Raw genomic sequence first — 21,607 nt, 5'->3', positions numbered from 1 at the left:
CAACAAAAAGATTTTTAGACTGAGAATGTAGATACGAGATCGATATGCGAAAAGGGAAACCGAAAAATTTTATATGCGTGGAAATTGCACCTAACCTAACCTTTTTTTTTGGTTCTCAAGCTTCACGACGGATCTGCTATCAGTTAACAATTGTTTATCTAGTCGTATCTGGTTTTTTTCGGAAAATACTCCCTCTTTCAGCATTTTTCAGCGTCCTAACGGCTCTCGGAATAAACACACAAAGTCAAATCTCCCCATTTCAGTTCCACGGAGCTGAAACTTTTAATTACGAAGGGAGTCATCTCCGAGAGAATTTGTTTTTCATAAACTTTGGTTGTATTTGACCTTTAATTGATTTAAACGCGTTATTTAGGTGGCGAAAGTATCGTACGGTAGAGAAACGGTTTTACCGAATCACGAAAGAAACAAAGACGTTCCCACGCACCGATTAGTCGTTTACGATTTGAGAGGAGCGTGGACTAAAAGTAACAGAAACGTGGCGTTCGCTTTATTCGATACTTTTATGAAAACGATGGTAAGAAAAAAAATTGGCATAAATAACGTTAAAAAAATATCGTATTATTATTATTTTTTTTTGTAATATAATAGAGAATGAAGAAGAATTTGTCAACCGACGCTTTGAAAGGATTCCGAAAGGACAACGCGACAACGCCGTTAAAAAGAAGAAATACGGATCCGTCGAGTACTCCCCCGAATGCTTCGATACAAGTAAGTCATCCGTTGATATAGACCGTGAAACAGGTTCTGTTCTAATATGTTAATCGAAAGTTTGGTCGACGCGCGAACATTTACTTGATTTTTTCTACGGAAACGTTTTTTAAAAAATATTTTTTTTATACATTTGAATAGGCGATTCAATCGGGAACATCGGTACAAGATACTCCCTCTTCGATAAGTAAGGTACAATCGGGTCACGCGGCCAATATGCTGCAACAATTGATAGCCGAAGCCGATAACAATTCCGTCGTCTACAGCGACGATCTGTCTTCGATATCCAGACAACAACATCTGCAAGGGTTGCAAGCTTGCCAGGAAGACGACGTCCTACACAAAAATTGGCAAAGTAAGTTGACGTATCCGTATATTAATTACAGATGGCGTTGTTAGACATCGAGTTGTTGGAAATTTAAATCCGATTCGTTGTATTATTTTTTAGTCGCTCTCGTTAACGCCCAGGTATTATTGAAAGGTTGCGAAACCAAAGGTTACGTAATATTGAGCGCCGCCAAAGCTGAAATTGTACAGAGGATCCATAGACCGGCTTGGAAGGACAGGACCTTGGTATCGAAAACTACTTGGGTGGGAACTTTGGAATGCATGCAGTACTACGCGACAGTCAACGCTGGAGAAAACGACACGGCCGATGGTACGTCAATTTTTTTGTTATTCAAATAAAGTAACTCGCAGATGACGTCGGGTGCAGTTTGGTCTTCCTCCATGTACCAGCGACACTCCGCTAGTTTTCTAGTACTTTTTCGATGATTTCGAAAAAGTTTTTGGCCGTCCGGAAAGTTCGTCGCCAGTCAATTAAGCCCTAAATGATAGTGCGGAATCTCCGTTTATACGCCATTAGTTCCCGAACTTTCCCGTTTCAAAATGTTGCTGGATCCGGTGGACCTGCTGCAGTTAGTTTTCGAAGAACTCCCGTTTAAAATTGTGTATCTTCATCGAGTCTCCCGAAGACCCCTGATGGTATAACCGAATCTCTTCGGGAATCAAGGGTCTAACTTTTTTTTTTTACAAGATTCTAAAAAAATTCTCAATTTCCAGAGAACATAATGTGGTTAACTGTCGATAACATCCAAGAAAAGGAATCTGCGGAAATTTCGGAACCGTCTCAAGTACCGAATTTAGTGGGTAGCGGCGTTTCCGTTGGGGCCGTTGTCAGCGATACCGTCGGACCTAGTTCGTCGAGACAAGTAATTTAAAAAACCACCGATTTTGTTCAAATTTTAATATATAATTTCGTCGTAGCTGCAACGAATAGTATCGAGATGCAAATGCGAATTTTTTTACGCCGATTACGGCGACATAAGCGTAGATCCCGAAGGAATCGGGGAAATTCCGTCGCCGCCGCAAGAGGAAGTCGGACCGTGGGAAAATAGACAATCGACCGCGGACGCTTTTACGTTGATGCATTACGATCTCGACGTTTGCACGAATTCTTTACAAGTAAATAAATAATCCGGTCATTGATATTTGATAATACGCCGAATTTGTTTTAGTACGCGATGTTGTTGGACATTGTAAACAATCTGTTGCTTTACGTCGAACCGCACAGAAAAGAAGCTCTGGAGAAATTGGCGAGGATGCGGTTCAAACTCCAATTACATACGGTGGAAGATCAGAGGAAACCGATTCAGAACCAACAGACTTTAGTGAGAAGTACTCAGAGTAAATTGAGGAGATTGGAGAAGGAAACTTATTTGGTGAATAAAGCTTTGGAGGAGAGCCCGGATGATATCGAATTGCGACAGGAATCGGATAGATTAGAAAGATTGGTAAATTATTTTCGATAAAAATCGATCGGAATTTTATTTATTTATTTATTTTTTTAAATTCAGATGTACGATTGTAAAAATCAATTGAACGCTCAAAGCGAAGAACTGGATATGATGTTATCGTGTTTCAAGGAAACGCAATTATTGGCGAATTCTAGATTAGCGACCACCAGAAGCGATAAACCGTTGACGGTCGTTAGAGCCAACGAAATCTGCTTCAAACACGCCCAATGGAGATTGACCGAAGCGGACGGTCAGATCGGTATAGCGGACTTGGTGTTGAGCAATTTTTTGTAAGCTAAAATCGAATATTTCGTTTCAAATATTTTGATTTGTTTCTATAGGTACACGAAAAATTCGAAGAGCGACGATTCCGTTGAACACTTGATGGAATTGGGTTATTTGAGGATGACAAATTTATTACCGAACGAAATTTATAAGGAGGTTATTTGTCCGACTGAAATTCAATTCGATATGCCGATCGAACATAAGGTCAGCAAACGTTATTTTCTCGTTTTACTTTTGTGTTTTTGAATATAAAACGCGCCCTCTACGGAAATATGACAACCCCCCCCCCCCCCAAACGTCCAAAGTGTACCGAAAACAAAATGGACACTAAGATCTAAGACGCCATCTACATGTTATTATATGGTACTCTTCGAGAGAAAATAAACTACAGGCCACGTGATCGATGTGATTTTTGATTTTTACCTATAGGCGAGACTTGCAGTTAAATAAAGGTCCTGATTAGCTTTTCCAAGGACATTGATCTTTGGTAGGTTCTAAAATAACCAAACTTTCGATGATATCCTGTCGAGTCTTTGTCAAACTCAAAGTGACCTATGATTTCAAATCCGTTTAAGAATCTCTGTTTAGAACGTCTATTATTTTTTAATTAATAAAATAATTTCGTTTTTAGAAAGTATTGAGGATATTTTGTAGAGAAAAACCGCCGGTTGGAGGAATTTCTGTGAAAGAGATATTCGAAATAAATCTAGTTCCATTAACTATAGGTAAATTTTCATCTAACCCTCGTATATTGATTTTGAGCTTTAATTTGATTCTAATGATACGGAAATTTTTTTTTTTTTTCGAGGGTTGACCAAAAAATTTTATATTACGATGATGAAATTCTGTTTCCCTGAAAGGGAAAGCGAACACAACGATTTTAACGACAGAACCAGCGAGGACGGAGAAAGCGAACAAAAAGGAAAGAAAACTAAATATAGAAAAAATCGAGAGTCGAATTTTTACGTACACATCGACGACGTAGAAAAAATGAAGGTTATTACATGCCCGTTGTAAATAATATAGAATAAACGATAAATAATTTCATTTTTTTTACTGGTGTAGGAAAGGGCCGAAAAAAACAAATTGTTCGTGTACATTAAAATTCCCGAAGTACCTGTAAGGGTTAGTTACAAGGGATCGAAAGAAAAAAATCTGGAAGATTTGAGAGAATATTCATTGATAATACCGACACTGGAATATCACAATATGACCTGGACTTGGTTGGATTTACTTATGGCCATAAGGAACGACAGTAAAAAAGTCATTTTGTCCCAGGTAAAAACCTTTTTTTTTTTTTAATTTTTCATTATAATCCCTGTAAGATTCTTTCCATAATATACCGAAAAATCGACTACAACTATACACTAAACACACTGTATACCACTAGGACACCAATACTCACCATTACACTGTCTTATATTAGCGTTTCGATAACCAAGTTATCATCTTCAGAGACTAAACTGAGTTTATCTTCAGTCTTCGATATCCAAGTTATCATCTTCAAAGACTAAACTGTGCTTACCTTCAGTCTTCGATAACCAAGTTATCATCTTCAGAGACTAAACTGTGCTTACCTTCAGTCTTCGATAACCAAGTTATCATCTTCAGAAACTAAACTGAGTTTATCTTCAGTCTTCGATATCCAAGTTATCATCTTCAAAGACTAAACTGAGCTTACCTTCAGTCTTCGATAACCAAGTTATCATCTTCAGAGACTAAACTGTGCTTACCTTCAGTCTTCGATAACCAAGTTATCATCTTCAGAAACTAAACTGAGATTACTTTCAGTCTTCGATAACCAAGTTATCATCTTCAGAGACTAAACTTTGCTTACCTTCAGTCTTCTATAACCAAGTTATCATCTTCAGAGACTAAACTGTGCTTACCTTCAGTCTTCGATAACCAAGTTATCATCTTCAGAGACTAAACTGAGTTTATCTTCAGTCTTCGATAACCAAGTTATCATCTTCAGAGACTAAACTGTGCTTACCTTCAGTCTTCGATAACCAAGTTATCATCTTTAGAGACTAAACTGAGTTTAACTGTAGTTTTCGATAACCAAGTTATCATCTTCAGAGACTAAAATGAGTTTACCTTCAGTCTCTGAAGACGATAACTTGGCTATCGAAAACTACAGTTAAACTCAGTTTAGTCTCTGAAGATGATAACTTGGTTATCGAAACGCTAATATCATACAGTGTAATGGTAGTGTAAACAGTGTATTCATTAGAACTATTGTGATTTTTTTTGTTATTTTAGGCAATTAGACAGAAGTTGCAGATAAAAAGAAATACAGCTTTCGCTGATGAAAGTACGACTCCTCAGGAAGAAGATAAAGCGAGAATATTATTCGGAACTAGACACGTAAGTTGTTAAATATGATTTTAATAAATAAATAACAATTTTTTTGAATACATTTAAATTGGAAAAAGTGAACTTTCGAATGTTATTTGAATTCTGTTGAATGATAGACTACTAGTTGATGTAGTTTAAGAAAAACAAACGTCACACTCTGTATACTAAAACGTGTCTATTAAATATTTTGATAAAAACGAAACGTCAATTTTTTTATCAAAATTATTAAAAAAAAATTTTAAATCAGAAGAACCTAAAATCAAGAACATTTGAAAACATAAACATACCAAAAGATATAATAAATAAGAAATTTTAATATAGGGTATACCATGTATATGGAAAAGTGCTGGTGATATTATTTATTGCCATTACAAAGTTTGTCTTTTTGTTGTTTCTTATGAAAAAATCTAATGGTATTTCGGATATTTCTGGCAGCAAAAAATAAATTTTAATTTTGACATTTCAAAAAAATTATTTTTGAGACTCAACTTTCCGACCATCCTCTGTATTATTTTTTCAAATCTTCTCAAATTTAAGAAATTTCTACCAATTTTTAACTTTATATTGAAACATTTTTCATGTGCAGGACCTCAAAATCGAAGAGATTGTATCTTGCAACAGATTTTCTATCTGTGGGTTATATACCAAACTTTATACAAAAAAAAATCCGAATCTTTCAGTATGACAGATATATTATACTAAAGCAGATATAATAGCTAGAATAAATTCAAATTTGTAAGGGTACAAGAAATACTATTCGAAATATGTGCTGCTAGAACAATTTCTTTGTTAAACTTTTTGATAACACCTCGTATACGCTTTTGTTTGTATATTTTGATTTTTTTTTATTTCAGGCTCCCGAAAATAGAAGCATCAGAAAGGGAGTGTTCCGATTTAACAAATGATAAAACTGTGATTTGGTTTAGGGGTGATAATAATATAATTGTATCAGTATTGTTTAAAAAAAATATCGGTGTGTTTGTTTATTTATATAATATTTATATTTACATAAATATTAATTTTATGGTTTATTACCAATTGTAAATTATCATATTTGTGAATATAGAAATTTGTTTATGCACTTTAATAAATATTTTACTTATTCGAAATGCGTTTTGAAAATTTTTTGACCAGACCCATTAAAATTGTATAAAGGGTATACTGAAGCTTCAATGGTGATTAAACAAGTACAAACGGTAATTTCTACAGCTTTAATAGAAATTAGAAATTGATCCATTATATAGAAGAGGAACGTACAATGCTGCATAAAATTGTACCAAACACCATCACCCATAAAACGTTTCGATAACCATATTAATCTTCTTCGGAGACGGTTTATTTTGAATCACAGTGTAATTTTGTCATTATTGTTATAGTGTGTTCAATATGAATGTATCAACAACGGTTCCGGACATCCTAACTAACCGTATCTATTTTAATTTGTAAAAAATTTCAATTCCAATTTTGTAATTCTACTTTTAAAGTGTTTTCCATATATAATGCGTGGTAGTTCAAATGTACCTTGTTATCTATTCCAATTCTAGACATTTTAAAAAAGTCACTCAATAAATTAGAGCAATAAAAGAAAATAAGGGAAGAAGAAAAAGAGATATACATACATTTATAAATCTTGAAGAAGCACTCAACAAAGTGAATAGAAATGATGATATGAAAAAAATCCTATAATACATTTAGGAATGAAAAGAAAAACTAATAAACATGGCAAATGATATAGTAATAAGAGTAGAAAATGATAAAACTACGATAGTAGTTTACGGAAAACGGATATGGTATCAAAAATTTGATCGGATCAACCCCATCTTAACAAGATATTAACACAAAATGGAATATTGGAACAATTGGAAAATTATTCGATTCAATTTGAAACTAAAAAGATTTGAATTGAAATATATAAAAAGTAGCCCCAATTATATTGACATTTGGATCAGAAACATAGACAATTAAACGGAAACAGAAAAGTAAAAATAAAATACACAGTCCAAAAATGAGATTTCTAATAAAAATAGAAAATAAGGAATAATGTTATAAGGAGAAATTTTGATTTTAAAATCAATTCAAAACAAAATCTAAGAAGAACAAGTCAGTTCTCTTAGACACTTCGTGCGAATAAGAGAAGAAAGATCAAGAAGGAAGATACATGAAGAAAGAACTTGTAAAGATATGAAAAGAAGACCAACGAAAAGGGTATGATAGATAGGGGCTAAAAGGGCAACTGTGGAAAAAGGATCCCGAGCAATGATTCAACTACAACGAACTTCACAGCTCACAAGACGGAAAGGATTAAATTAATAAATTATCTAAATATCTGAAACATTTTTAATTGATTGATTTTCAAATAAAAAAAAATTACAAAAATAAATATTTTGAAGAAAACAGTTCAGTATACGATATATATATATATATATATATATATATATATATATATATATATATATATATATATATATATATATATATATATATACACTGTTGAAATTTTATTCCCCTGTTATGAATTGAAGAAATTAATATGAAAGGAGAAATAATGCGGAGAAAGGAGCATAGGAGATGACTGAAAAATTGGAAAAACTTCGAGATTAAATAAATAAAATTTCACGGTGTGTAGATATATATTTTGGGTTTTCTGTAATTAAAAATTTTTTTTTTTCGTTACTGAAAAAGAAAAAAAATTGGATAAATTTATAATTATAGTTGTTTTGTTAATGAAAAATAATATCAAACTATTGGTTCATACACAGTTTTCAAACAATCCAATATTTGTTTTTCCCTAGGACTAAGATCACTTTTAGCACTTAATCGATTTAGAGCTAAAGCGGCCGCAGTTAAAACTTTAGATTTTTCTGGAATCAAACGATCCAAAACTTTTCGAGTATGCAATTTGTAAGCGTCTAAATAAGGATCGACGACATCCATTAACAACGCCAAGTCGCGTCTTTCTAATAGCGTCGTTAGATGACCTAAAGTCAAACACACCTGAAAATAATTATTAAAAAATAATAAGAGAAAATTGTTGGTTCGTTTTACCTGTTCGACTAAATTATCTCTGTGTTTATATTCGTTAAAGTCTTCTAAATTTTGAGAATTTTCCAAAGACAATAATAACGACATCCAAATGTGCAAATAAAAATCCCCGTAATACTCTCGTTTAGATACGCAGGATAGAGCTAGAGCTGCGTTAATCCTCACTTTAAAATTTGAAAATCCCACTACGAGTTCGTTTAGGGCGTTAAAAACTGAAACCTGAAAAAACGTATATGAATAGAATATAAATTTTTCGACGCGTTTCTCACCTGCCAACTTTTTCTTAAAAGATTATCGTTTCGATACAAATGGGGATTTTTCAATGCATTTCCTATCGCGTAACAAGCGTTCCACCTGACCTTAAACAACACCCCCGATTAAAATTCGTTAATTTAATTAATTAGCTTTAGATTTACCTTCATACTGGGACCTTTAACGGAATTTTGGACCAAAGTATTGAACGCTTCATCGATGAAGGGGGCGAAATCGGAATCGTGGAATAAACAAACGTTCGATACTTGAATCAAATTGCCCAAAGCTCGAACGGCGTTCATTTTCATCTTGTCGTTATCTTTCGAACATGCCATAGCGATTCGGAGCAAATTGAGAACGAAATCTTCGGGAATATCTTCTAAATATTCTCCGGAATTACTAAAATTGAAAAAATATGTATAGATAATGTAATAATTTTAATTTAATTTTTTTCTGTAAATAACTAGCAATATTTCAATAAAAATTCTTGTATACAAGTTTTCAGTTCATTAGTTTACGATACATTTCATTGTGGTATCATCATCATGCCATTTAATCTCTTGGGGCACCTACATATCCTTTTATCGAAGTGGATTACTCCCGTGTTCTTTTGTTGTAGTTTTTTATTGGTTTGTCAGCTTTTTTCATAATTTTCATGTTTCCATATTTTGTTTTCCGGTTTACTGGGACCTTTTTTATTTGGTTTCTCAAGGTATGTCTTGGTCTGCCTCTCCTCACCATTCTCTTGATGTCACCTGCCCAATTTAGTCTTTGTACTTTTACATACCTTATTATTTATTATTTTTTTTTTCTTCAATTTTCTCCATCTCCTATAATATATGATCCGAGTATAGTCTCAGTTTTTTTCTTCTCGATTATCTTCAGGTCTTCTTCCTTTTTATTTATGATTCGTCGACGACGTGTATCCTTTTTTAAACACAATATTGAGAGGGTTAGAGATAGAATACAAAAACAAACTCGAAAGGAACATTCTCTAGTTGTTCGCACGTAATTTTGGCAAACAATTTTTCTTTGTTGCCGGATGTTATGGTCTAGAAAAAGTGGCTCGTCAATTACGGAATTTTAGATATGAAACTTTACAATATCCAATCAAAATTCGGTTCTGAATTTTCAAAATAAAAATCTATATTAATATATTGTCGCTCGAAACGTCCAAGTTTTTGTGTGTGTGTGTCGTGTTTTTATACATTCTTTGAAAAATTAAAGACATTTGACGACCTTCTGTTCATAACTTGCCAAGTTGCAATCAAAATTCGGTTCACTTATCGAAGCAGCAATCTAATTTGCGTTAATACGTATTTAGGAAAAGCTTCCACACCAGTCCGACCCTGTAGTTTGTTTACATTGTCGAGCTAACCTATCAAGTGACATTTCTTGACAGTATCGCTCGGTAATGTAAACAAACAGCATGGCCGGACTAGCTCGAATGTATCCATGACAAATTTTAGAAAAAATAATGTGTAGTATTTTGATAATTTTTTTGACAAATTGAATGGACGATTTCAAGTATACGACTAGTCAAAATTTAATCAAAATTTGGTTTACTTATCGAAACAGCAATCTAATTTGCGTTAATACGTTTTTAGGAAAAGCTTCCACACCAGTCCGACCCTGTAGTTTGTTTACATTGTCGAGCTGACCTATCAAGTGACATTTCTTGACAGTATCGCTCGGTAATGTAAACAAACAGCATGGCCGGACTAGCTCGAATGTATCCATGACAAATTTTAGAAAAAATAATGTGTAGTATTTTGATAATTTTTTTGACAAATTGAATGGACGATTTCAAGTATACGACTAGTCAAAATTTAATCAAAATTTGGTTTACTTATCGAAACAGCAATCTAATTTGCGTTAATACGTATTTAGGAAAAGCTTCCACACCAGTCCGACCCTGTAGTTTGTTTACATTGTCGAGCTGACCTATCAAGTGACATTTCTTGACAGTATCGCTCGGTAATGTAAACAAACAGCATGGCCGGACTAGCTCGAATGTATCCATGACAAATTTTAGAAAAAATAATGTGTAGTATTTTGATAATTTTTTTGACAAATTGAATGGACGATTTCAAGTATACGACTAGTCAAAATTTAATCAAAATTTGGTTTACTTATCGAAACAGCAATCTAATTTGCGTTAATACGTATTTAGGAAAAGCTTCCCCACCAGTCCGACCCTGTAGTTTGCTTATATTGTCGAGCTAACCTATCAAGTGACATTTCTTGACAGTATCGCTCGGTAATGTAAACAAACAGCATGGCCGGACTAGCTCGAATGTATCCATGACAAATTTTAGAAAAAATAATGTGTAGTATTTTGATAATTTTTTTGACAAATTGAATGGACGATTTCAAGTATACGACTAGTCAAAATTTAATCAAAATTTGGTTTACTTATCGAAACAGCAATCTAATTTGCGTTAATACGTATTTAGGAAAAGCTTCCACACCAGTCCGACCCTGTAGTTTGTTTACATTGTCGAGCTGACCTATCAAGTGACATTTCTTGACAGTATCGCTCGGTAATGTAAACAAACAGCATGGCCGGACTAGCTCGAATGTATCCATGACAAATTTTAGAAAAAATAATGTGTAGTATTTTGATAATTTTTTTGACAAATTGAATGGACGATTTCAAGTATACGACTAGTCAAAATTTAATCAAAATTTGGTTTACTTATCGAAACAGCAATCTAATTTGCGTTAATACGTATTTAGGAAAAGCTTCCACACCAGTCCGACCCTGTAGTTTGTTTACATTGTCGAGCTGACCTATCAAGTGACATTTCTTGACAGTATCGCTCGGTAATGTAAACAAACAGCATGGCCGGACTAGCTCGAATGTATCCATGACAAATTTTAGAAAAAATAATGTGTAGTATTTTGATAATTTTTTTGACAAATTGAATGGACGATTTCAAGTATACGACTAGTCAAAATTTAATCAAAATTTGGTTTACTTATCGAAACAGCAATCTAATTTGCGTTAATACGTTTTTAGGAAAAGCTTCCACACCAGTCCGACCCTGTAGGTTGTTTGCATTGTCGAGCTGACCTATCAAGTGACATTTCTTGACAGTATCGCTCGGTAATGTAAACAAACAGCATGGCTGGACTAGCTCGAATGTATCCATGACAAATTTTAGAAAAAATAATGTGTAGTATTTTGATAATTTTTTTGACAAATTGAATGGACGATTTCAAGTATACGACTAGTCAAAATTTAATCAAAATTTGGTTTACTTATCGAAACAGCAATCTAATTTGCGTTAATACGTATTTAGGAAAAGCTTCCACACCAGTCCGACCCTGTAGTTTGTTTACATTGTCGAGCTGACCTATCAAGTGACATTTCTTGACAGTATCGCTCGGTAATGTAAACAAACAGCATGGCCGGACTAGCTCGAATGTATCCATGACAAATTTTAGAAAAAATAATGTGTAGTATTTTGATAATTTTTTTGACAAATTGAATGGACGATTTCAAGTATACGACTAGTCAAAATTTAATCAAAATTTGGTTTACTTATCGAAACAGCAATCTAATTTGCGTTAATACGTATTTAGGAAAAGCTTCCACACCAGTCCGACCCTGTAGTTTGTTTACATTGTCGAGCTAACCTATCAAGTGACATTTCTTGACAGTATCGCTCGGTAATGTAAACAAACAGCATGGCTGGACTAGCTCGAATGTATCCATGACAAATTTTAGAAAAAATAATGTGTAGTATTTTGATAATTTTTTTGACAAATTGAATGGACGATTTCAAGTATACGACTAGTCAAAATTTAATCAAAATTTGGTTTACTTATCGAAACAGCAATCTAATTTGCGTTAATACGTTTTTAGGAAAAGCTTCCACACCAGTCCGACCCTGTAGGTTGTTTGCATTGTCGAGCTGACCTATCAAGTGACATTTCTTGACAGTATCGCTCGGTAATGTAAACAAACAGCATGGCTGGACTAGCTCGAATGTATCCATGACAAATTTTAGAAAAAATAATGTGTAGTATTTTGATAATTTTTTTGACAAATTGAATGGACGATTTCAAGTATACGACTAGTCAAAATTTAATCAAAATTTGGTTTACTTATCGAAACAGCAATCTAATTTGCGTTAATACGTTTTTAGGAAAAGCTTCCACACCAGTCCGACCCTGTAGGTTGTTTGCATTGTCGAGCTGACCTATCAAGTGACATTTCTTGACTGTATCGCTCGGTAATGTAAATAAACAGCAGGACCGGAGTTGTTCTGATATTACACCATAATATTGAGACTCAATTTTTAAAAAAAAATTATAAGAGGTTAAAAATTGTTGATTATTTCAAAATAAGAATATATTTTATTTTATTATATTGTCGTGTGTTTTCATTGCGTGCACAAATTTTTATTTTTTCCCAATTGTTCGATATCCTTTTTGTATTTTCTCTTATTTTTTCTTTACAAGTTATTCCTAAATATTTTGAAAGAGGATACAGTTGTTGCAAATACATATTTTTGTGTCCTTAAATGGTCCTTTTCTTTTTCATCTTGTTTTACTATCTTCAACTATTTCTAAACCGACTTTTCCTATTTCTGTTTTCAATTTATTGATCATCTCGTTTTGTATTAACCACTTACCACTACTTGTATTTGGTTTGTTATAATATTGTGGTAGACCCTGTATAATAAATTATTATAAATAAAATTTCGAAAACTAAGTTCTTTAAAGGCATTTCCAACTTTTAACAAATGTTTTATTCAATTTTTTATACAAATTAATAAAATTAAAACTTTGATTTTGAATAATTTTGAATTTGTCAAAAATGAGGGGGAGCTTTCACTTATTTACGTATTTAAAAAAAATACTCACTAATTCAATACTAAAGCATCAGTAAAATTACCCAAAGCCCAAGAGGCTTTTATTCTAACAATTAATTGTATATCATTCAGTGTCCTAGAAAGAGCTTCCGCTGTATCTACTACGAACCCTGTATCCTAAAATATTTTACATTTTTGAAAAAAAAAATTCATTATATTTTACAAAATACCTGACGTAATATGGTAAAAGTGACGCAAACCCCCAAAGCTCTAATTGCAGCAGCTCTAACGTTATGCTGATCATCCCTGGTACAAGAAAATAATACGGTTATGCACAAAAGCTGTTTGTGTCTCTAAAAAAAAAATTGGAGTTCGTAAAAAAAATTCAACCATAAATTTTTGTATTTTACCGGTAATTGTTCGAATATATCGGATCCTATACTTCCTATACAATCACAGGCAACGGCTTTCAACATCGGATGATCATCTGATTGTAACAAATCAATTAATTCACCCTCTAATAACGTTAACCAAAATTTGACGAAATTTTCCAAGGGAACAACGTCTTTTGTGGCTGAAACGAATCACAAAACGAATTTTAAAAAAATCTCTTCCCATATCCAATCACAAAATTAACGATTATATTCGAAAAAGTGCGTTTACGATAAAATTTATAGTCAAAAACTTGTTTAAAAAAAATTAGTACTGGAAATAACTTACCTCTATCTGTGATGTATCTAGCAATGGCCTGACCGATAAAATCAATAGCTCTACCCGCGTGGAATCTTAGATCCATACTTTTGTCAGACACAGTCGAATATAGACCTTTGGTGATATGGGATATATAAGGGACGATTAGAACGTCGCAATAATTTCTACTAGCCGATGATAATACTTGGAGAGATTCCAACTTAATAGGTACCGGAACAGGAATCTTATGTTCTTCACATGTCGACTAAAACATAATTTTTTTTATACATGTATATATATATATATATATATATATATATATATATATATATATGGATTGTAAGGAAGTTTTTGCAGAAATAATAAAATTTTTAATTGCAATAATTACTCAATATTTTCGGTGGTTTTGATTTGTATTAATTCTTGTAAAAATTTTAAATTCATAGTATTCAAAAGCTCAGAAAATATATTGTTAGTTAGTCAACTTTGGTGTTTCATTTCCACGTTCCCAATAAGAAACCGCTCTTATGTATATATTTCACTTACTTCTTCACCTTCGAATTTCACACCTAAATTATTAAGACAAGCTTTTATTAACCAAGGAGCTGATTCGCTGTCCGTATCTTCTTCGTTATCAGAATCTGAAAATTGTGCGTAATCTATATCGCCATTTTCTTCTTTACGTTCTTCAGTATCCGTATCTTGTACGGTTTCATTACTTCGAATGTTTTTCTTTAATAGCATATCTTTAGTTTCGGACACGAGTGGTTCGGATGCCGAAACACATCCCAATACGATAAGGGCAGTCACTTGAACTTGAGCATCTAAAAGTTGGATAAAAAATGCAGAAACTTGGAAAAATAAAACAAAAAAAACTCGTGGGGATGCAAAAAAAATTCCTAAACGTATTCTACTTGAGCTGGAAGGTGTACCAATCGCACCAATCGGTGAAAATTATTTTAGATTGGGAAAAAATAAATGTAGATAAAAATTATTTTAGATTGGGAAAAAATAAATGTAGATAAAAACTTTTATAGTTTAGTCAAAAATATGAAAAATTGAAAAAACAACAATAAGGATTGTTATTAAAATTTGAGAGTTATAACAATCAGAATTGTTTCCGATAAACACTAAACAAAATACAGTGTGAGACAAAATTAATATTATTTAGGAACAAGAAAACAGTGAAATTATTCAATAATATTAGAAAAAATGTTAAATTTCGATAATGATAGTATGATAAGGGTTGTTACTTCAGCTTTAGGGTATAAAAAATAGAAAAATCTGCAACAAAATTTTTTATAGTTTCCGAAAAACCTCAAAGAAATATACAGAGTTGTACAAAATGTTTGTAAGTTAGAAACAAAAAAATTTAAACTAGTAAAAATGAGAAATGTGCATAACTACAGTTTAGAAGAGAAAATTCAATGGAAAAATTCCAAATAAAGAACTTTTTTGCAATAAGACCTGTTACTTGAACTGGGTGTAAAATATTTCGAAATATTCTTAGACCGGCCCTGTCCAGCTACAATAGAATTGTAAAATTTTATCATAGCAGACGGTTTATTTACAGTACCTCTTTTACATAATTTAATTTATTTCTTTTGTTTCTTCTATAAGTGGTATATAAATAAGTTTATGTCAGTTTTAGATAAATATTCCTAGTGAAAGTAATCGCAGAAATTATTCAAGTAAATTATTGTAAATTAAGTGTGTAAATAAACCTCACGAATAGAAATGGTGTAAATAGATACGAAAAACGTTACAATATACATAAAGGTAGAAAAGTTACCTTTGTGATATATAAATGGTTTGACATTCCTCATTACCTTGGTAATGAGCCCTCTGGGCATTTTGTGATAAGGGGTGGCTTGTACCAATGCAGCCAAACATTTTAAAATCTGCGTTAAAACCGGCGAGGAATTTTCCATTAGAGCGAAACATAATGTTTTATGTAATTCCTTTATCATCAAACCTAGAGTTACCGAATAAGGAGTAAAAGACGTACTTTTATCGCTGAAAAATAAATAGGAAATATATTTTCGTTAGGAAATTTCCACTCGCCAATATTCATACCTATTTTCCGCCTGAAATAAATATAGTTTCGAAGAAGCTAATAAAAGTAGGAGAACATTAAGAGCGGCTAATTTACATTGCGTCGATGGGTCTTTTAATATACAAACTAGCAAATTGTGTGATCCGGAAACAGTACCGTCCGGTATAAAGCTGGTCCAATAAGAGAACATTGTATGTTTCTCAGTATTCTGTAAAAAAATAAAGCAAAAATGGAATTTTAAATTTTATGTTCATCTGTTTATTTCTTACCTTAATAACATCGTAGAACAAATGACAAGCCGCTTGTCTTATTTTACTTTTTAATCGATTCAACTTGTTACATATCCCGGCTTCGCTGTCAGAATAATCCGAATCGCTATTAACAAGTTGAATAGCTGAAGTAATCAAACTGAAATTTATACGTAAACGTAAATATTATTTATCGTAAATTGTTTCAAAAACTCTCACTTGATACCGTTATCAGCATTAAAATCTGAAGCCATCGTAGCGGGACGGTACCCGGAAATCGCTGTATCCATTATCAATTCGTCGTTTGATTTTTCTTTATCTTTTTTAGGGCCGATACATCTTTGTTTTCTCTGCTTGGGGAGCTAAACAAAAACGTTACATTTTTTTTTAGATAAAATGTCGCCAACACTCACTTTACCACCCTTCTTTCCCTTATCGATAATATTAGATGTTTCCGGAATACTTAAAGGAGAAGGCGTCAACTTTTTCGGTGGTATATAATCGATTCCCTTCATTCCGAACACCATAAACGTTTTGACGATTCCCAAAACTGGTCCTAGTTCTTGTTTCAGATAACGAGGGCATTGTGCCACTATATTCTGCAGTCCGTTCAGGCATACTAATACAATCTGAAATAATAATTCAATTCAATTTTCTACTTTCTACAAGTTTATTCTGAGTTTTCCCAATTTTCTCTCCATTCTACAAAGGTCTCCAAACTATCTTAGCTGTTTCAATTAAGGTTCTGTTATCAAATGAGATCATTTCTGGTGATACCAGTAACTCTTCATTAAAACTTCATTTCAACCGTTTGATTGTTGCTATTGAGTGAATTTGTAATTTCCTGTATGTCGCGCCTGAATATTTGGATATCCTCACTTGTTCTTCATTTTCCATTATTATTGTTATGCTTCACATTCAGAGATTTCTATATTTTCTGTTTTCCTTGTTTCCCATACATATTCCATTATTATTATTCCTTTATTACACTTAATACATTTGATTCTTGTTATTTCGTGATTTGCCTCCACTAGTTGCTTGTTGTTTCTCAATTTGATTCCCACTCCACTTTGTTGTAAACTTCTCCATATTTGATTCCTTTACACTCTGTAAAGTGCTTTTTGGATCTCAATAAAATGGAGGTATACTTTTTGATTAGTTTTCACTTTTTTTTCTATTATCTGTATCTTTCAGTACAACACTCAATTATCAATGTTATACCTCTATATTTATCGCAGTCTCTTTTGTCACCTTACTCTAAAATGGTAAAATTATCATTTCCCAATTTGTCTGTAATGTTTCTTCCATCCATAGTCACCGTAACAACTTTTTTGGTGTTTGTAGAACCCCTGGTAACAAATTTTATAGCATTTCTGATGTAATATTGCACAGTCAATTGCTTTACCTCCTTTTAGCATCTGCGCTTTTTCTTCAATTTTTTATTTTTGTTTTAGTTGTTCCTCCAACGGGATCTGTGATACCTTCATCTTGTCTCAATAAACACCAATTTTATCTTTTATATCTTTCAATTTCCTTTCTTAGCACTTCTCCAGTACTTTGAGGAATAGTTTCTCATTTCTTTTACTGCCTTTTACCTTTTTTGCCAAATTTTTCTCATGTTCCTCTTTTGGTACAATCCTACCATGTCTTTTCTTTAAATATGATTCATCAGTCATCTTGATTGGTAGATATTCTCTCCACTTTCTGTTTCTTTAGTCTGGTTTGTTCTTGTTTATCTTTGTTCTAGAATTTCTTCACTTTTTATTGACACCAATTCTGTTATTACATATTTCTATTTCACTATATTTTTCAAAATTTTCACCTACTTCCTATACTTCTTTGATTTAATTCTATTATGTTTTTGTCTGTCTCCCAATTGTCATTTTCAATATTACTGGTTGATGGTAACTGTATATTTCTGTACTGCAAATGACTCTAGCATCTCTTCTGTTATCCTCATCTATCGGGCAATTTAATATATAAAAGTTCATCATCCTTTCTGCATTCCTTTTCTTCAGATATACCAATCACATCACTGCTTTGCTTGTCCTCCATCCCAAATCTTCCACTATTATTAATCTGTCTTCAGCATCTTCTACTGTTCAACTCAATTTGTCCCAAAATCCTTTTTTTTTCTTTTGTTTTTGCACCTTCATTTTGACTATACACGAATTGTTGTGGTTTCCTTTAAACGTTCTTTTTTTATAATACACCTTGAATTTCCTTTCTGCTTCTATTATTTCCGATATATCCAAATTCTTGTATTCCTTTTTCTACTAGTCCTCTTATGTTTCATATTGTTTGTACTGCATCCTTCCATTCTCAATGTGTTTATCCTTTATTCCATTTCTGTATACAATTTTACTCACCTTTAAATGGATAATATCTTCAATTATCGTATCTTGGATTAAATAAGATATAAAGATTTGCGCATAATTTTCTAAATTTGGATAGCGGTAGCGATCTGAAGAAGGAAATGTACACCCTTCCAGGCACTTCAGCGCTGTCCATAAAAGTTCGGGTGACCATATTTTCTCCGCGCCTTTAATAATTTTTATAAGTTTAACCGAAACTTTATCCGTAAGCTGCAATAAGAAGCGTTTTAAATATTAATAATGTTAATTTATGAAATTGTACAATTACCAAAAGGGCTTGATCTACGTTTGTTCTCAACAGTGCGTTCAAGGCTTGCAATACAATTAAAATAACATTTTTATTTCGAGAATTAAGTGCACCCAAACACCAATTTATGGCGACCGTTAATGTCGTTCCTTCGATTGGTATATTTTGTAGGTGTACAATATTCCATAATAATTTGCCGCATTTTTGAACTAGGAAATCGTCATCGATCGAGAAAAAGTTACAACACTGATTTATTAAAAGTTGCGCTTTCTAAAAATACAAACTAAATGAAATAAAAAAAAAATAGAGGTTATAATTACTTACTATTGGATTGATTGCGAGTGAATACCTGAAATCTAATGAATTTAAATCATCTAATATTTGACTTATCGCGCAACGATTCTCTTCGCCTCTTCCGATAATAATATTTGTGATTCTTGACGACAAATCATCAAAAATTTTCGAGCTGTCATCATTGTCAGCCATTCCAAAAATATTTGACAATTCGAATGAATGTATTTAAACAGTTTTACCAAACTATAATAAATAATTTTTCAAGCTGCTATTTAGAATAAAAATGTAAATTAACAATAAATCTTTATTTTAAATTTGTTTTAATTCATACGCTATTAATTTCGGTACGATATACAATTAAAACCTAATTATTTTATACGTACTCACCAGCACTAATTATTAGGCCAGTTATTGAACGTCATTAAATACATTTTTATTTTTTATTCATATATCCAAAGAGAAATGTAATTTTTGAAGTCGTTGGAAATATTCACATTTTAATACATAACTTTTCAATACCTTCGATAACTGAAGATGATAATTTGGTTATCGAAACGTGCGTCACAATAATTTAAGAAATTTAATTGTGTGAATTGTTTAATCAGAATACAGCATGCCTCTAAATTGCTGCGTTGCTAAATTTTTTGTAAGATTTATTTAAGCTAAACAAATATTTAATTCGATAATAACAAAGGACCGGACTACGGTATAGAGGTAGGGAAAGTATAGGTTCGAGGTTGGCAGCATAGTGGATTTATGCACGTGTGCCGTGATAAAACAGCTGTTTATTGTCTGCATGACGAAAATGGTCGATTTGGTTCGTCGGAAAATGCGAGTTCTCTACCAAAAATTAGTCGGTGTTGAATTTTCATCGAATCTGTATCGCACAATAGTCAAAATTCTTCATGATACAGGGTCGGAACTTTAAAAATTTGAATGCGATAGACTTGCAGCTGACTTTGAATGTTTTATTATGTCATTTTGTAGCCGTGTTATAATTAGAATGACCGGTAGTCGGGTGTGATTGTGGTGGTGAAAGTGAGGGTGGAAATATAATGTATTTTTGAGCTGAAAAGTGAAGTGAAACTGCAAAATGGCGGACCTGGAAGCTGTATTAGCTGATGTCAGCTATCTTATGGCTATGGAAAAAAGTAAATGCACCCCAGCTGCAAGGGCTAGTAAAAAAATCGTTCTACCAGATCCCAGGTGGGTTTCTAGGGTCAATCACCCTATTATTGACAGACGGTGATTCACAACAACAAAAATCGTTTTAGTGATTTCTCTCTTTTTTTTTTATTCTAATATTTTCTCGAATATAAATTCAAACAATTTCCATCAATTTTTATTTATAATGACGATAAAAATGATAAAAATGACGACTATGAAACTTCGTTGCCAATTTCGAAAAAGTAGGTAATCGTTAGAATACCTACTAGCCGGTAAAATAATCGGGGTCAGTCGAAAAAATCCAGGTACTTGTTATATTCACACGGTTTTTTAACCGATGAAAAAATTTCGTAAAAAATATACAAATCCTGTCGGATAGATTTCGTATTTGGAAACCTGTTTTCGATTTGATTTTCATTAATTTATCGTATCGTAAAAAGGAGCGGTTTCCAAATGAATTGATTCGTTTTTTTTTCTTCAATCAATATTTCCGTTTAGCGAGCTTAACACAACAACTTGGTTTATGAGAATTAGTTGAAAGAAGAAGAAGACGTGAAAAAATATTTCAAAGAAAATTCTGCAAGATGGAAGTCGGCGCCTCCTGAATAGAAGATACACTAAGAAAAATGACGCCGCTCTTTATATTTACGATTAGCGATAAAAACAAAGTGATGAGTGATGATACTTTGGAATTTATTTTTTGATAAGATTAAATGTAAATTGAAGTGACAAGATTAGAAAATATGTTTACAATGTTTCCCCGGGTGGGTAAAAAAAAAGTTACAATTTACCGATATATGGGAACTGAAAAAGTAATCTCAACAATTTTTGTTTATGGATCTGTTTTTATCTACATCGTAGATTAAACACTTGCTATTAGTTTTATTTGTTTTTATTTATATTTATTCTAGACGAGATAATTAATTCTCAAGAAGGATAAAGTCCACTTGGTCACTTGGTTGACATCTCCCGCTTTTTATAGATGATTTCTCGTCATTGTATTAGAAACGAGAAAGTTTTCATTAAATCTAACCTAAACTAGATATTTGACGTCTGTCTAAAGTAAACGGTGAATCATTTCCGGAATGTGATTAATACGTCATTACTAAGTTGGTATAACTGGAACCGTGTACACTACCACTACACTAACAATTACATTTTCTTGGTAATCGAAAAGCGCGTTAGAAAGTGTAATTGTTGGTGTAGTGGTGGTGTAAACAGTGTATTCATACGTCTTCAATTATA

The 21,607-nt window shown here is 32.6% G+C and overlaps 3 protein-coding genes across 5 annotated transcripts in view; 2 read left to right on the top strand and 1 right to left on the bottom strand.

Moving 5' to 3' along the window:
• The window catches only part of LOC130447206 (protein hobbit), a 253,401-nt gene that overhangs the window by 12,940 nt on the left and 218,854 nt on the right, over nucleotides 1–21,607 (top strand). Inside the window, exons 21-34 of one of the 2 annotated variants that reach the window (XR_008910221.1) lie at nucleotides 374–535; nucleotides 610–729; nucleotides 871–1,084; nucleotides 1,178–1,387; nucleotides 1,792–1,940; nucleotides 1,996–2,193; nucleotides 2,247–2,522; nucleotides 2,586–2,815; nucleotides 2,867–3,014; nucleotides 3,442–3,535; nucleotides 3,619–3,806; nucleotides 3,876–4,088; nucleotides 5,073–5,177; nucleotides 6,023–6,136. Coding sequence is in view for 1 of the 2 variants with exons in the window: in XM_056783889.1 (XP_056639867.1) it covers nucleotides 374–535; nucleotides 610–729; nucleotides 871–1,084; nucleotides 1,178–1,387; nucleotides 1,792–1,940; nucleotides 1,996–2,193; nucleotides 2,247–2,522; nucleotides 2,586–2,815; nucleotides 2,867–3,014; nucleotides 3,442–3,535; nucleotides 3,619–3,806; nucleotides 3,876–4,088; nucleotides 5,073–5,177; nucleotides 6,023–6,073 (2,358 nt within the window). In the remaining variant the exon portion in view is untranslated. Of the gene's footprint in view, nucleotides 1–373; nucleotides 536–609; nucleotides 730–870; nucleotides 1,085–1,177; nucleotides 1,388–1,791; nucleotides 1,941–1,995; nucleotides 2,194–2,246; nucleotides 2,523–2,585; nucleotides 2,816–2,866; nucleotides 3,015–3,441; nucleotides 3,536–3,618; nucleotides 3,807–3,875; nucleotides 4,089–5,072; nucleotides 5,178–6,022; nucleotides 6,278–21,607 lie in introns of those variants that run through there. The other variant, XM_056783889.1, reaches the window with a different exon arrangement.
• On the bottom strand, nucleotides 7,790–19,463 carry LOC130447209 (HEAT repeat-containing protein 6). Of its 2 annotated transcripts, none has more exons than XM_056783895.1 (17): nucleotides 19,226–19,463; nucleotides 18,923–19,171; nucleotides 18,649–18,864; nucleotides 16,693–16,908; nucleotides 16,499–16,641; nucleotides 16,301–16,439; nucleotides 16,052–16,239; nucleotides 15,768–15,991; nucleotides 14,522–14,799; nucleotides 14,006–14,240; nucleotides 13,696–13,859; nucleotides 13,516–13,638; nucleotides 13,338–13,462; nucleotides 8,627–8,861; nucleotides 8,480–8,569; nucleotides 8,214–8,429; nucleotides 7,790–8,162 (listed from the first exon to the last, which is right to left on the bottom strand). In XM_056783895.1, exons 1-17 carry the CDS (start codon nucleotides 19,385–19,387, stop codon nucleotides 7,905–7,907), a joined length of 3,261 nt encoding a protein of 1,086 aa, XP_056639873.1. In that variant the 5' UTR covers nucleotides 19,388–19,463; the 3' UTR covers nucleotides 7,790–7,904. The 2 variants fall into 2 exon arrangements, with proteins under 2 accessions (XP_056639873.1, XP_056639874.1); XM_056783896.1 differs by having other exon boundaries at nucleotides 7,790–8,146; nucleotides 19,226–19,431.
• LOC130447210 (G protein-coupled receptor kinase 1) overlaps nucleotides 19,794–21,607 on the top strand; it is a 52,456-nt gene continuing 50,642 nt past the window's right edge. Inside the window, exon 1 of the mRNA XM_056783897.1 lies at nucleotides 19,794–20,401. Within this exon, the coding sequence (XP_056639875.1) occupies nucleotides 20,289–20,401 (113 nt within the window). The 5' untranslated portion in view covers nucleotides 19,794–20,288. The remainder of the gene's footprint in view (nucleotides 20,402–21,607) is intronic.

This window comes from Diorhabda sublineata, chromosome 8 (genome assembly GCF_026230105.1).
Source record: "Diorhabda sublineata isolate icDioSubl1.1 chromosome 8, icDioSubl1.1, whole genome shotgun sequence".
Taxonomy (NCBI): domain Eukaryota; kingdom Metazoa; phylum Arthropoda; class Insecta; order Coleoptera; family Chrysomelidae; genus Diorhabda; species Diorhabda sublineata.
Note: the sequence above shows the minus strand (reverse complement) of the source record. Positions and strands in the feature narration are given on the sequence as shown.